Source organism: Anomaloglossus baeobatrachus, chromosome 2, assembly GCF_048569485.1.
Source record: "Anomaloglossus baeobatrachus isolate aAnoBae1 chromosome 2, aAnoBae1.hap1, whole genome shotgun sequence".
NCBI lineage: Eukaryota > Metazoa > Chordata > Amphibia > Anura > Aromobatidae > Anomaloglossus > Anomaloglossus baeobatrachus.
In genome coordinates, this window is record NC_134354.1 from 445863677 (window position 1) to 445881745 (window position 18069).

The window sequence follows — 18069 nt, forward strand, 5'->3', positions numbered from 1 at the left end:
AAATATGGGGTCAGAGTAGGCTTAGACAGCTCTGGTACGAAAGAGATGTCAATCATAAAGTAACATGTGCAGTAGGTGTAGAGCTACAGTATGCATGGCAGAGCTAATGGGGAGAAAAAGAGGAGAAAAAGAGGAGACAAAGAGGAGAAAAAGAGGAGAAAAAGAGGAGAAAAAGAGGAGAAAAAGAGGAGAAAAAGAGGAGAAAAAGAGGAGAAAAAGAGGAGAAAAAGAGGAGAAAAAGAGGAGAAAAAGAGGAGAAAAAGAGGAGAAAAAGAGGAGAAAAAGAGGAGAAAAAGAGGAGAAAAAGAGGAGAAAAAGAGGAGAAAAAGAGGAGGAAAAGAGGAGGAAAAGAGGAGGAAAAGAGGAGGAAAAGAGGAGGAAAAGAGGAGGAAAAGAGGAGGAAAAGAGGAGGAAAAGAGGAGGAAAAGAGGAGGAAAAGAGGAGGAAAAGAGGAGGAAAAGAGGAGGAAAAGAGGAGGAAAAGAGGAGGAAAAGAGGAGGAAAAGAGGAGGAAAAGAGGAGGAAAAGAGGAGGAAAAGAGGAGAAAAAGAGGAGGAAAAGAGGAGAAAAAGAGGAGAAAAAGAGGAGGAAAAGAGGAGGAAAAGAGGAGGAAAAGAGGAGGAAAAGAGGAGGAAAAGAGGAGGAAAAGAGGAGGAAAAGAGGAGGAAAAGAGGAGGAAAAGAGGAGGAAAAGAGGAGGAAAAGAGGAGGAAAAGAGGAGGAAAAGAGGAGGAAAAGAGGAGAAAAAGTGGAGCACCCTTTGGTGCCTTTCATGTGGCACTAAGGGGTGCTTAGCTTTGTATTTAGCCAAAAAAATGAAAAAAAAAAAATGACGTAGGGTTCCCCCTAGTTTTGTAGCCAGCTAGGGTAAAGCAGACGGCTGCAGCCTGCAGACCACAGCTGGCAACCTCACCTTGGCTGGTAATCCAAAACTGAGGGCACCCCACGCTGTTATTTTAAATTAAATAAATAATTAAAAAAAAAAACACTTAGGGGTCCCCCAAAATTGGATCACCAGCCAAGGTAAAGCAGACAGCTGGGGCCTGATATTCTCAGACTAGGGAGGTCCATGGTTATTGGACTCTCCCCAGCCTAAAAATAGCAGGCCGCAGCCGCCCCAGAAGTGGCGCATCCATTAGATGCGCCAATCCTGGTGCTTCGCCCCAGCTCATCCCGCGCCCTGGTGCGGTGGCAAACGGGGTAATATATGGGGTTAATACCAGGTGTGTAATGTCACCTGGCATCAAGCCCTGGGGTTGGTGAGGTCAGGCGTCTATCAGATACCAGACATCACCAACCCAGTCAGTAATAAAAAAAATAGACAACAAACACATTTTTATTTGAAAAAACACTCCCCAAAACATTCCCTCTTTAACCAATTTATTAGAATGAAAAACAAATCCAGGTCTGGTGTAATCCAAGGGGTTGCCATGACGATCCACACTGTCCCAGTCAATGAAGAGCAGGATGTTCCCCATTGGCTGGGAGAGCAGTGCAGTGACCTGAGCTAACATCAATGGGTCAGCCCAGGTCACTGCAGGGCATGACAAGTGCTGCTGTCAGCGAGGTACATTACCTGCGCTGATCTCCAGCACACTGACAGCCCCTGTCACTGAGTTCAATGACCGCCGCCTTCACAGCCAAGAATCGCGAGAGGCCCGTGACGTCACCGCTAGTCAGTCTCGGGTCGGAAGCGAGAGAAGGTGATGTGACAAGCGGCGACCATGGAGGACAGTGACAGCGCTGAGGTCGGGATGGCGGGACTTCATCACCGCAGGCAGGGCCGGCTCCAGGTTTTTGTGGGCCCCGGGCGGAAGAGTCTCAGTGGGTCCCATACACACGCAGACACACACACATACACAGATACATACACGTACATATACATATTTAAAGACAAACTCACAAAAATACATATAAACAGACAAATCTATACAGTCATATACACTGACATACATAGATACACATCATACATGCATACATACAGAGACACACACTGCTATGCTGCATACATACAGACACACACATACTGCTCTGCATGCATACATACATATAGACAGACACACACACACTGCTCTGCTACATACATACATATAGACAGACACACACATACTGCTCTGCTGCATACATACAGACACACACACACACTGCTCTGCTGCATACATACATACAGACAGACACGCATACTGCTCTGCTGCATACATACATACAGACACACACACACACTGCTCTGCTGCATACATACAGACACGCATACTGCTCTTCTGCATACATACATACATACAGACACGCATACTGCTCTGCATGCATACATACAGACACGCATACTGCTCTGCTGCATACATACATGCATACATACACGCATACTGCTCTGCTGCATACATACATGCATACATACAGACACGCATACTGCTCTGCTGCATACATACATGCATACATACAGACACGCATACTGCTCTGCTGTATACATACATGCATACATACAGACACGCATACTGCTCTGCTGCATATATACATGCATACAGACACGCATACTGCTCTGCTGCATATATACATACATACAGACACGCATACTGCTCTGCTGCATATATACATACATACAGACATGCATACTGCTCTGCTGCATATATACATACATACAGACACATATACTGCTCTGCTGCATACATACATGCATACATACAGACACGCATACTGCTCTGCTGCATATATACATGCATACATACAGACACGCATACTGCTCTGCTGCATACATACATGCATACATACAGACAGACACGCATATTGCTCTGCTGCATACATACATACAGACACGCACACTGCTCTGCTGCATATATACATACATACAGACACGCATACTGCTCTGCTGCATATATACATACATACAGACACGCATACTGCTCTGCTGCATATATACATACATACAGACACGCATACTGCTCTGCTGCATATATACATACATACAGACACGCATACTGCTCTGCTGCATATATACATACATACAGACACGCATACTGCTCTGCTGCATATATACATACATAGACACGCATACTGCTCTGCTGCATATATACATACATACAGACACGCATACTGCTCTGCTGCATACATACATACATATAGACACGCATACTGCTCTGTTGCATATATACATACATACATGCATACTGCTCTGCTGCATATATACATACATACAGACACGCATACTGCTCTGCTGCATATATACATACATACAGACACGCATACTGCTCTGCTGCATATATACATACATACAGACACGCATACTGCTCTGCTGCATATATACATACATACAGACACGCATACTGCTCTGCTGCATATATACATACAGACACGCATATTGCTCTGCTGCATATATATATACAGACAGACACGCATACTACTCTGCTACATATATACATACATACATACAGACACGTATACTGCTCTGCTGCATACATACATGCATACATACATACAGACACGCATATTGCTCTGCTGCATATATATATATACGTACATACAGACATGCATACTACTTTGCTACATATATACATACATACAGACACGCATACTGCTCTGCTGCATATATACATACATACAGACACGCATACTGCTCTGCTGCATATATACATACATACAGACACGCATACTGCTCTGCTGCATATATACATACAGACACGCATACTGCTCTGCTGCATATATACATACATACATACAGACACGCATACTGCTCTGCTGCATATATACATACATACATACAGACACGCATACTGCTCTGCTGCATACATACATACATATAGACACGCATACTGCTCTGCTACATATATACATACATACATACAGACACGCATACTGCTCTGCTGCATATATACATACATACATACAGACACGTATACTGCTCTGCTGCATACATACATGCATACATACAGACAGACACGCATATTGCTCTGCTGCATATATATATACAGACAGACACGCATACTACTCTGCTACATATATACATACATACATACAGACACGTATACTGCCCTGCTGCATACATACATGCATACATACATACAGACACGCATATTGCTCTGCTGCATATATATATACATACATACAGACATGCATACTACTTTGCTACATATATACATACATACAGACATGCATACTGCTCTGCTGCATATATACATACATACAGACACGCATACTGCTCTGCTGCATATATACATACAGACACGCATACTGCTCTGCTGCATATATACATACATACAGACACGCATACTGCTCTGCTGCATATATACATACATACAGACACGCATACTGCTCTGCTGCATATATACATACATACAGACACGCATACTGCTCTGCTGCATATATACATACATACAGACACGCATACTGCTCTGCTGCATATATACATACATACAGACACGCATACTGCTCTGCTGCATATATACATACATACAGACACGCATACTGCTCTGCTGCATATATACATACATACAGACACGCATACTGCTCTGCTGCATATATACATACATACATACAGACACGCATACTGCTCTGCTGCATATATACATACATACAGACACGCATACTGCTCTGCTGCATACATACATACATATAGACACGCATACTGCTCTGCTGCATATATACATACATACATACAGACACGTATACTGCTCTGCTGCATACATACATGCATACATACAGACAGACACGCATATTGCTCTGCTGCATATATATATACAGACAGACACGCATACTACTCTGCTACATATATACATACATACACGTATACTGCTCTGCTGCATACATACATGCATACATACATACAGACACGCATATTGCTCTGCTGCATATATATACATACATACACGCATACTGCTCTGCTGCATACATACATGCATACATACATACAGACACGCATACTGCTCTGCTGCATACATATACATATAGACACGCATACTGCTCTGCTGCATATATACATACATACAGACAGACACGCATATTGCTCTGCTGCATATATACATGCATACATACAGACAGACACGCATATTGCTCTGCTGCATATATACATACATATAGACACGCATACTGCTCTGCTGCATATATACATACATACATACAGACACGCATACTGCTCTGCTGCATATATACATACATACATACAGACACGCATACTGCTCTGCTGCATACATACATACATACATATAGACACGCATACTGCTCTGCTGCATGCATACATACATATAGACACGCATACTGCTCTGCTGCATGCATACATACAAACACACACCTTGCTCTGCGGGGCCCACACACGCGGCTCCGGTGGTCACACACACGGCTCTGCGGGGCCCACACACGCACGGGGGGACAGGGAGGGGCGGGGAGGGAGTGATGTCCCACATACTGATCAGGTCACGGTGCAGATGGGGCCCACACAGCGCCGGAGGGAAGCGATGTGCTGGGGGTCGCTGGCTGGCACTGTGACTCCTTCATCTGTGCGACCGAGCAGGACGCCGGGCGGTAGCTCCGCCCACAGATGATGCTCAATGCAGGAGAACACAGTGGCCTTAAAGGGCCGGCAGGCACAGTTTCCAGTGCCAAGGACTGCTGCCCCCGGGCCGACCGCAGGTAAGCCGAGCGGGACCGTGTGTGTGTGTGTGTGTGTGTGTCTGTATGTATGTATGTGTACATGCCGCGGGCAGGAGGGGGCGGAGCGAGCTGAGCGGGAAAGTGTGGGCTTCCTGCACGTAACTAAGATAAACATCGGGTTACTAACCAAAGCGCTTTGCTTGGATACCCGATGTTTATCTTGGTTACCAGCTTCTGGCAGGCTGCCAGCGATGGCTCCTGCACACTCTAGCTGTAAAAAGCCCTGCTTTTTGCTGCTAGAACCGTTCTCGAACGTATCTAGAACTATCGAGCTTTTGCAAAAAGCTCGAGTTCTAGTTCGATCTCGAACAGCCCCCAAAATCACTCGAGCCCCGAACTGGAGAACCTCGAACCACGAACCGCGCTCAACTCTACTAGTAAGTCGCTGTTATGATCGCTGCTTAGCTGTCTGTTAAAGAGAAAAATTGTTCCGGTGTGCGTTAATCCCGATACCTGACGTGTGGCCCCCATACACTTGGGGCCCCACATCAGGTATCGGGATTAACGCACACCGGAACAATTTGTCTCTTTAACAGACCATAGGGTTTATTAACAGCTCAAATAAACCATGCTAGGTCCCATAACAGAAAGATGCCATGCCTTGGCTTTATCCTCCAAGTCCAACACATAACATAAAGTCCACACGCTCTTGGACTTCCTCACACGTGTCACTGACCCTTGTCAGTACTTGGCTTTATCCTTAAAGTCCAATCCGGGTTACCTTCCTCTGAAGGCGGCTCGTGTCCTTACCAAGTTCCCCCTGGCTCCAGCCAGGCTTTGCACATGGACCTAAAAGCCCCTTTCCTTCAGGAGAAGGTCTCCTGAGCAGAGCAAAGCACCCTGCTTCTGCTCTCCCCGTCTCCAGCACACACTGGAAGTCTAGACCTAGTCTCTATCTAGACTGCCCTAGACACACTTCCACCTAGCTTCAGAGACAGGATTGCTTTAACCCCTGGAGCCACACCCACAGGTGGTAAGGAGTGTGTAATCAGCATCACACACCCTATCATGGCTCTGCATGTAATGCAATCCTGTGGAACCACAGGTCCCAGCCAACTTCACATTGCAGAGCACCCATGCTTCTGCAAAACATACCGGCCCTTTGTAATACAGCCGGTTGATACGTCACAACGCACATACGCCGTATACACAGTACGCACACGCCGCATACACATACGCCATATACACAGCAAGCACACAAGCCGTATACACAGCATGCACACACGCCGTATGCACACACGCCATATACACAGCAAGCACACACGCCGTATACACAGCACGCACGCACGCACACATGTATACACAGCATGCACGCACCACGCCATATACACAGCACGCACGCACACATGCCATATACACAGCACGCATGCACACACGCCATATTATACGTAGCACGCACGCACACACGCCGTATACACAGCACATAAGGAGAATGAAAAAAGCTCTGCATGTAAACATGTGCACACCAGGAATTAGATATACCAATAAACCTTAAAATAAGAAACTTTATTAAGTGCCAAACACAACAAACACAGCACACACACACCGTATACACAGCACGCACACACGCCATATACACAGCACACACACACCGTATACACAGCACGCACACACGCCATATACACAGCACGCACACACGCCGTATACACAGCACGCACACATACCGTATACACAGCACGAACACACACACGGCGTATACACCGCACGCACGCACACACGCAGTATACACAGCACGCACACACGCTGTATACGCAGCACTCACGCACACACGCCATATACACAGCATGCACACACGTCGTATACACAGCATGCACGCACACATGCCGTATACACAGCAGGCATGCACACACGCCGTATCCACAGCACGCACGCCGTATCCACAGCACATATGCCGTATACACAGCATGCACACACATACGCCGTATACACAGCACGCACACCGTATACACAGCATGCACGCCATATACACAGCACGCACGCTGTATACACAGCATGCATGTACGCCGTATACACAGCACGCACGCCGTATACACAGCACGCACGCCGTATACACAGCACACATGCATGCCATATACACAGTACGCATGCCGTATACACAGCACGCACGCCGTATACACAGCACGCACATCGTATACTCAGCATGCACGCACACACGCTGTATGCACGCACGCCGTATACACAGCACACATGCACGCCGTATACACAGCACGCACACCATATACACAGCTTGCACGCACACGACGTATACACAGCACACACACGACGTATACACAGCACACACACGCCGTATACACAGCACGCATGCACACGCTGTATACACAGCATGCACGCACACACGCCGTATACACAGCACACACACACACACACGCACACTGGATATTGAAGTCACAAATACGTTTGATATATGGTGGTATATATTAGATATAAACACACTTAGCTCAGATATAAGTATCTGCTGCTTAGTTGCCCCTGTAAGATCAGGTGCACCACAAGTTCCTGACTGACGCTCCCTCCTCATGTACGATGGACGCAGCAGCCAGGCACTGAATGGGTAATGTGTGGCCAATCAGCGCTGGCTTCATTCTCGTCTTCTCTCTCCTCTGCGGTGCTAGACCTGAACAGCCGAGCACAGAGGCACAGGCAGAGTGAACAGAACAGGAGGGTGAGAGGCAGAACGCACTGTACTATTGTGACTGGGTATGCGAAAGAGCAGTAAGGGACACCAGACCGATGAACAATCCAAGAAGATTTAATGAGGCAGGGAGCATAAAACATCCAATATCCAAATGGTTCTTTAGAGTCCACACAAAGGAAACAGATCTGGGGCAATCCGACGCCAAGGAGAATGCAACAGTCCTCAGATGAGTTCCCTAAATCCAGCAGCGTGGCAGCTGATCCTCAATGTCCAATCGTCTATGTACGGGCAAAAAGGAGCTGGCCTGAGCACAGGTCCTCGCCCTTCACCCAACAAAGCATAACTAACTCCAAAACATGTGGCTGATTCTTCCACCTCTCCTTAGATCCACCCACTAGATGGGAAAGGGTTAACACCCACTTTTTAGTATGTGACTTTATATGGAAAGGATTCCAGGAACTGCAGGCTTGTATTGATTAAGTGCCATGCAGAGAAGAACAAAGACACAGTCTCCCACTAGATGTTGACCTAGGCCTGATTACATTAAAATCCAGACACATAGGCCAGGGAGGGACACACTGTTACAGCCCCTTCCCCCCTCAAGTGGTGTACGAACTAGTGACCTCAACAGGTCGCTTGTCAAGTGCACGTAAACATGGTGGACCTGACTCAGGGCTCCTCTTGCCTGGACAATCCATCTGCATTTTGGTGTTGGCTCCATCTTCTTTAGTGTATGGTGAAGATGTGGGGTTGAATGTTTGGCTCCAGTTTGTATCCTCCTTCACTTAAACACTGCTTCCTGCACCCACAAATTGGCATTGTATATCTCCCACATCATTGCCTAGGAGAATGTCTGCAGGAAGGCCGCTCATCACATTGATTATGCATTGTTTTGCCCCAAAGCCATAATCCAGGGTCACACTTGCTCTTGGAATATATCTCTGAGTACCTCCAGCCAATTCAATGGCAATTCCTGGTCCCTTTTGAATTGCTTCTGGTTGAATTACTCGGGGATCTGCTATGGTGAGAAAAGCCCCAGTGTCACGAAAGCCAACAACTTTTTGGCCATCTAGCATGACCTCCTGTAGATGTTTATGCTGAAGATCAGAAGAACGGGTGGCTGTGGCTCGCACCCCATAGACTCCTGGTAGGGAAGTCAACATATCAGAGTGTCCAACAGCAGGGAGACGAAAAATTGACCGCAAACAGCTGCTATGCCAAACAATTTCTTTTATTTAGACGATTTTCTCCATAAGTGCAGGTAAAAATGCGGGAGGTGGCTTGGATGCGAGTCCCTCCAAAGGACGACGGCCGTTTCGTCTGTAAGTCAGACTTCTACGGGTGGACCCGTAGAAGTCTGACTTACAGATGAAACGGCCGTCGTCCTTTGGAGGGACTCGCATCCAAGCCACCTCCCGCATTTTTACCTGCACTTATGGAGAAAATCGTCTAAATAAAAGAAATTGTTTGGCATAGCAGCTGTTTGCGGTCGATTTTTCGTCTCCCTGCTGTTGGATCCCCTAGCTGTCTGCTACCGACCAGCACGCTGCGCCTGAAACCAGCGCTACACGATAACCATCAGCACGTGAGCCACTGAACCTAAAGGTAATTTGAGGGCAGGCAGTGCAGGACTTGTTCTCGTTTCTCTGCAACATATCAGAGTCACTTGGCAAATCATCAGGGCCTGAATCCAGCTCTTCTCCTACTGGGGGTGTCTGTAGATAATGGACAGGCAAAGGTGGTCTGCAGCTGTTCTGCCTCCGAACACCTGGACAGTGAGCTTGCAGATGACCAGGCTGCCCACATCGATAACATATGCGCTGCGTCTCACTCCTTCCAGTTTGCCTTCTGGAGAAGTAGGTTGGAGACCTTGGTGACTGATAGGGAGGTGCAGGTGCTGGAGGTGATTGTCGATTTGGAGGATGACTCCACTGGATAGATGGGCATGTGGCCCTCAGATGCCCGGGATGCCCACAGCTATAACATCTGCGCTCTTCTACTTTCTCTCCTCGTCGCATTCTAGAAAATGTGGTAGAAACAACTGGAGGCACATACACACGGGTATCCACATTGGGCACTGAAGGACAAGGAACCTCTGGTGTTGGGGAGCTGGTCAATTTTGCTCTCTCTGCTAGCAACGTCTTCCACTGAGGTTTGATAGTGAGAACCTCATCAGCTAGAGCAGCAGCTTGTTCCACTGTCTCTGGTCTCCTCTCGCACACCCATTCCTGGATCTCAGTAGGGCACTTAGCATGAAACTGTTCTTTTAGGATGACCTGGATGAACGTCTCCCAAGTTAAGGCCCCCTCTCCCTCCAGCCAGCGATGGCATACTTGTTTCAGTCTGTGGGCATACATCTTGAAAGACACTTCCCCATCACAGGCTAACGTACGGAACTGAGTCCTATAAGTATCTGGGGTTCTAGAATGGTCTGTTTCATCTCCCCATACTCACAATTCCACTCAGGGTCCATAGCTCTATTTGCGTCGGCAGCTCCACCCTCCAAGAGGCCCACCAGGTGTCTGACTCGCTCTCTTTCTGGGACTTCCATTAATCGGCACTGATGCTCAAAGTCCTGGAAGAAGCCCTCAATGTTGCCTGCAGCTTCATTAAATGGTTTAAAGTCCTTGCGGGACACTCTGGAGAATTCCCTCATAGTTGGTGCAGTGGTTACAGTTTGTCTGGAGCCTCTAGATGCTTCCACAGCAAATCTCCTCTCCAGCAGTGCTGCCCTCTCTTGAGCTCTGCGAATAGCATCCATCTTATATTCAATGGTGACCTCATCTCCAAGCAGTGCCACGTCCTCCTCATACCACACAACCCACTGACTTTTTGGGGTATTTACCTCCAGCTCCTGTCTTTCCTCCCCTTGCTGTGGAAATTGTTCATCGGTGCCATCTTGCAAGCAAGCGTTTTCCAACGCCTCAATTAGTTGCTCCTTAGAGAGTCCTTTGTAGCCGACTCCTAATTCACGAGTGTTACGGGGGGGCTGTCTGATAATAAAACCCAAAGGAATATCAGACAGTCAGGGTCCACCGTGCAAAGACTCTGCTGCAGACTATGGCAGAGGATAAGGGGTATATAAGTGTGCCACTGTAAATAGTAATAGCACAAGTGCAGAGTGCAATACCTCTGTTAAACTCACAGAGGAATATAATTAGGAAATAAAGCAATTCCTCCCTTGCTTGGAGGGTGTGTGGTATGGTCTCTGTTAATGGTCACAGAGACAAAAGCAGTGAGTGTGAAATGGCACCTACCTAGGTCCGTTCCTCTAGCGGTGCCAGGAGACGGACAGCAGCGTAAGCCGCACAAAGCTCCTACCTGCGTTCGCTCCACTAGTGTGCGAGGACACGAACCACTAGATATGGTACCTGCCTAGGTCCGCTCCACTAGTGGTGCAAAAGAGACGAACAGCAGCATAAGCTGCACAAAGCTCCTACCTATGTTCGCTCCCCTAGTGTGCGAGGATACGAACAACTGCCAGACGTAGTATAAGGAACGTTACCCTAGCGGCAATGTCCACCTACGAGTAAAATCACAAGGCCCAGCCGGACCATGTGCCTCAGGCACCTGCCTATGTCTGCTCCACTAAGATGTAAGGATACGGACCGCAGCCGAAGCTGTAAGGTATAAGAATGCTACCCTGCCGGTAGCGCTCACCTAGCATAGACAGAGAGATGTCTAGAGGGATGTTCACAGAGCGTCTACTCTCATGCATGAACCAAGAGGACTGAGCCCCGGGCGGCGTGCGTCAGGGTCTTATATAGACTCTATGCCTCATCCAAGATGGAGGACACCAGAGCCAATCCGCTGCTAGAACGACAGCAATGACGTCACGCTGGCCTATCACCGAGCAATGCGTCACAAGCACATGACCAGCGACCAATCGGCATAGGTGTCAGACATGTGACCGCGTGTCACAAGCACATGACCAGCGGCCAATCAGCTTAGAAGGTGTCAGAGACATGTGACCTTGTGTCAGCGATGATGTCACCCGCACATGTGCAATGGCTCCAAGATAGGACTTAGTCTCCAGCGCTTGCACATGTGCAGTAGCAAGAAATCCGAACATAGTCTCCAGTGCTCGCACATGTGCAGTAGCAAGAAATCCGAACATAGTCTCCAGTGCTCGCACATGTGCAGTAGCAAGAAATCCGAACATAGTCTCCAGTGCTCGCACATGTGCAGTAGCAAGAAATCCGAACATAGTCTCCAGTGCCACAGCAACCGTAACAATGAGCCTTTGTTTTGAGGTTCGACATAGTCCAGTTCCTGTATCCTGAGGTTCTGGTTTCAGACGTTGATGGGCCGTTGTCCTCCATTTCTTCTGCTCTGATCCCACTGCTGCCACCAGTTTGTGATGGGGTATGCGACAGAGCAGTAAGGGACACCAGACCGATGAACAATCCAAGAAGATTTAATGAGGCAGGGAGCATAAAATATCCAATATCCAAATGGTTCTTTAGAGTCCACACAAAGGAAACAGATCTTGGGCAATCCGACGCCAAGGAGAATGCAACAGTCCTCAGATGAGTTCCCTAAATCCAGCAGCGTGACAGCTGATCCTCAATGTCCAATCGTCTATGTACGGGCAAAAAGGAGCTGGCTTGAGCACAGGTCCTTGCCCTTCACCCAACAAAGCATAACTAACTCCAAAACATGTGGCTGATTCTTCCACCTCTCCTTAGATCCACCCACTAGATGGGAAAGGGTTAACACCCACTTTTTAGTATGTGACTTTATATGGAAAGGATTCCAGGAACTGCAGGCTTGTATTGGTTAAGTGCCATGCAGAGAAGAACAAAGACACAGTCGCCCACTAGATGTTGACCTAGGCCTGATTACATTAAAGTCCAGACACATAGGCAAGGGAGGGACACACTGTTACAACCATACAACCATTCTTAATGCCGTGGAGGACCCTCCCCCATCACTCTGCTTCTAGCTGCAATCTCACAGGGGAGCATGTAGGAGCCAGAGGGAGGGAGGAAGTCCCGATCGGCAATAGACAAGATGAGCGGCTGCCCGAGCACTGCGGCCACCCCTGCTGTAGTCTAACCAGGCTGCTGTTCACCTGACGAGTGAGGAAATGCTAGCTGCTCGAGATCGTCCGGTGAAAAGAGTTTTTGGTTTGCACAACTGAAGCAGGATTGGCCTGAGTAAGCAAGCTATTACAGGGAGCCTGACAGCTGGTACATGCAGCCCAAACTGTGGGCAGGATGTTTCTGCCACTGGATTTGTTATCCCAGCCAAGTATTTTTGACTCTGAAACGCTGCGGCATTTCAGACAAAAACATATTTATATTATATTATCATATATAGGCAGAGACCTGTCAATCCAGGGAAACGAAGAGGAGTCACCAGGGACCTCCCTGTCCGACTAGTCTACAGTACGGTTCGGCTTTTAAAGCATGCTTTTCTCTGAAATGCCACTCCCTTTCAGAGTCAAACATACCTGGAAGGAATAATGCAACAAGTGGCTGATACAAGTTGCCCACAGTTTGGACAGCATGTATCAGCTGTTAGGTTCCTTTGAAAGGATTTCCAACCATTAAACATTGCTTGTTATACATAAGGCCTATTTACATCAATTGAAGACCATGCAATAGACATCATCCTCTATAGTTTAATAATTAATATGAAAAGATTTCTCCTGTTAGGTGAATCCTTTAAAGAATAAGCATAAATTATAGAAATCGAATCAGTTCTTCTACTGAATCTTTGGAATGTCCCTTATGTTCACCGAATATGAATCAACCTATTTACTCCAGTGTCTCACAGCATCTGGTCTAAATATAAGCAGGAACTGTGAAAACAATGAATACAAATTAGTGTAAAGAATATACCATAGTTTTTTTTGTCTTTCCTAATAAAAGCATCTAAGCATCATGGCCTGTGCTCCTGCAGCTGCTGTAATTTCCAATACCATGTACATATTATCACTGTTTAACAATAGATTTGTCTTTTTTCCGCTTATTTTTTTTTCCATTAAGTCAGAAGCCAAGACCTGCTTGACATCTCCTAAGAAATCTCCTCTTTCAACATCCCCAGAATATGCATGTGGGAAAATACAAAACAGTCCCGAACAACACAGTGGAGGTGAGATAATGAAATTGATATATATTTTTTTGTTTTGTGCTGAAAATTCCATTACACCTTAGAGTGTCTGTCTGTCTGTCTGTCTATCTATCTATCTATCTATCCATCCATCCATCCATCCATCCATCCATCCATCCATCCATCTATCTATCTATCTATCTATCTATCCATCTATCCACCTATCTATCTATCAAGCCATCTATCTATCTATCTATCCATCTATTTGTCTATATCTATCCATCCATCCATCCATCCATCCATCCATCTATCTATCTATCTATCTATCTATCTATCCATCCATCCATCTATCCACCTATCTATCTATCAAGCCATCTATCTATCTATCCATCTATTTGTCTATATCTATCCATCCATCTATCTATCTATCTATCTATCTATCTATCTATCTATCATCTATCATCTATCTATCAATCTATCCATCCATCTATCCACCTATCTATCTATCTATCTATCTATATATCTATCTGTCTAGATGTTTATTTACAGTGAATATGTGAAATTATATGTTATGTTATGGAGCTACTTTAAGGAACAGCTTGCATAATGCTGTATCAGTAATATTTCTGTTGCATAGAGAAACCAACCTCCCTTTAAACATAAATCATTTTATAGCTTTGCACCTATCTCTATATTTAGCATTTCCTCTAAGTTATGTACTTTAAGCCTGCGAACATCTATCTATTAGATATCCAATATATAAATAATTACTGACTGTAAGATCTTAGAATATATAACCATAAGACAGTATATAAAAAATTATCATGGCCGCTGTATTCATGTTGCCCTCTTCCAGATTTTCCCACTGCCCTATGAACATATTTGAGCACTAGATTTGCTGTTTATATTACATCATGGTTTTCATTTTCTCGACAATTCCTGAATAAATATTCTTTAAAACATTCTACTACGGTGTTCTAAGTCAATAACATTTATTAAACGGAACCTGTCACCAGATTTGGCTACTATAAGCTGCGGCCACCACCACCGAGCTCTTATATACAGAATTCTAGAATACTGTATATGAGTCCATGCCGCGCTATATAACGTAAAAAACACTTTTATACTACTCACCTAATTCTGGAATGCTGTATATGTGGAACCCAGGGGGGGCAGGAGGGTTCAGGTCTGGTCTGGCACCGTTTACTCATCATCGGGCCGGTGTACAGATCTGGGATGTCGCGGTGGCCTGCCCGGTTTTGTGCCCCGCGGTGTCTACAATAAAAGGGGAAAGATAGGAGGTTATTGTCATGACGCCAGCTGCGGTATGCAGCCGGGGAATTATCTGCCGTTGCTGTCGCTGTCCTCTGGAGCGGATGACAGTAGCAGCAAAGATGGCTTCACTTCCCGCAGGTGGAGCGGGCCACGGGGAGGATGATGAGGGGAGTAGTAATGGCGGGAGCCAAGGCGCGGGGCGGCGGCGCCGGCAATAAAAGGCTCACACAATCTCTGCGATTCCAGGTTGTTTTTACTCACTGTTATGCGGCGTGACCAGGTAGTACCTGTCACCCGCTGTGATGGGCCCCGTCGAACCCAGATCCCTTCGGAGGTCAGTCCGGTGTAGTGGTCGGTGGGCCCTTCCTCCTAGCACTATGTAAGTTGGATCCCCGTGGCTTAAAGCTACTTGGGACCCCAGTTCGTGTTGAGTGAAACTCCCGTCCTGTTTGCAGGTGCCACGGTTCCGCAATGGTGCCTGACGCAGATCAAAGCCCCGGATCCTTGTAGCACTGGGCTTCAGGCACTGTGTTGGCCAGGAAGACGTGCAATCTCCCCTTCCCGGCAGATTCTAGAAAACCAACTTGAAGAATGATCTTTGCTAGGGTCCTGCACCCTGTGTGGCGCCGGTCCCGAGGGAGCAATGAGGCTCTCCCCTCGGCAACTGTATGAACTCCTGTGTCCCACCAGAGCCACTGGTGAGACTGTCTGCTCCCTTCCTCTCCTGCTGGAGAACTCTCTAACTGTTGTGTTGGTTCCTAACTCCCCCCTTGTGGCTGCTCCTCTCCTGGGTACATGTCACTAGTTGGTGGTGGCCCCCCATGTTTGGAGACTGCCTTAAGACCCTACCCTAGCCCTGTAACCAGTGGGGAGGGCACCCTGGTTGTGTATTTGAAATGTGTAAGTGGTGAAACAGGTACCAATCTCCTCTGGTTCCAGGTTGAGCACTGCACCTTAAGTGAGATGCAGTACCCTGTAGCGACCAAAGCCTTAGGGGCATCACATTTATATGAGCCCACTGGTGGTGGCCAGAGCTTATAGTTGCTAAATATTTAGATTTAACGAATGGGTTAAACATCCGGCTGTTGCATCATAGTCACCGGCTCCCCAACAGCAGCGCTAGTCCCTCACATTACCACGCACCGTGGGTGGCATCACGAACTTTCTAACTCCCTTGTACATATCCCCCCTCTTCTTTTAATTCGAGTGTCCGCGCGGACCCCCCAGATCTGGAGACCCCTTGAGCCACCGCGGCTCCGGATCCGAGCGTCTCGGCCGCTGGCACGGGGGCGGTACACCTTGAAAAACCTGGCGTCACGAACAGGATACGAACAGGACCCACTTACCTGGGTGACGTGTGTCTTGAAAGCTGAAAACCGCGAGTCAAGATTCTGTTTCCCGCCAATTCCGCCATTTTCTGCCAATCTTTTCGTGTCAAAACTCCGTCTTCATCGAGAAAGCGCGTGAAGCCTAAGCCCCACCCTTCGTCTTCCGGGCCGAAACGAAGTTCTCAGTCAGCGGACAGCGAGAGAGTGCTGAGAAAAGACCAAGGGGGCGGGCCAGAATGTGTAACTAGCGGAAGCGGAACAGGGACGCCAGGACTCTGTGACAATGTTCCTGGAAGACGTAGTGGCAAGATGGCAGAGCGAGACTGGTTCCCAGAGCGTGCTGTCCCTGGGACCGCGGCATGGATAGAAGAGGAAACGGAGCAGCTGTGCAGGAGAATGTGGACGCAATTCCTGTTCATCCTGAACCACTGGAGGGAAGATATGAGGAGCCTGGCGGTGGCGGTGCGAGCCCGTGAGATCGATATCCCACGTGAAGAGAGGGTAAGCGGCTACCCAGTCCCTATTGATTGCCCAAATCTGGCCACAGCGGCTGAAGGATCCGGACCGTCCCCGCTCGTGGTGAGCACTCCACCACCAACTACCTCGTCCTCGGCGGATGCCGAGCTGCCCCCACCAACCCAGCGGCGGAACCTTCAATGTATTTATCAGAAGCTCCAGTTGCAGAGATCCAGACCAAGACCCTCATTCCAGCCATGACAGCGGTCACCCAGACACCGGCCAGACAGACCCGGCCGCATCACCGGGCCCGTCCTCAGAGGCAAAGCACCCTGACCCGGCAACCCCGGCTGCGGAGCAGTCGGTTCTTCAGTTTGCACCTACGGGAGCGGAACCAGGATGTTTGCCTGTTCCTTACCATGCAGCATTCCGACAGCTGTTGGGGCCGCCAGAGTTTTAGTAATGCCAGAGCCAGATAGGGAGCTGAGGCCGGATGCTGATGCCCCCTACTGGGAATGACAACCACACCAGCAACAGATGATGCCAGTGATGACCATGCAAGAGCGACAACAGCAGGAGATGCTTGCCCGAACCTGGAAGGAAAAAAGAGTACCTGAGGAAGGTCACCTTCCATGTCCGTGGGCCGCAGCACATAGGGTACATCCGGCGGTTTCACCCCGTGA

The 18069-nt window shown here is 47.7% G+C and overlaps 1 protein-coding gene across 2 annotated transcripts in view; it reads left to right on the forward strand.

Annotated features, from left to right (window-relative positions):
- The window catches only part of REPS2 (RALBP1 associated Eps domain containing 2), a 293374-nt gene that overhangs the window by 105857 nt on the left and 169448 nt on the right, over positions 1–18069 (forward strand). For both annotated transcript variants that reach the window (XM_075336286.1, XM_075336285.1), the window contains exon 4: positions 14264–14369. In XM_075336286.1, the coding sequence (XP_075192401.1) occupies positions 14264–14369 (106 nt within the window). The remainder of the gene's footprint in view (positions 1–14263; positions 14370–18069) is intronic.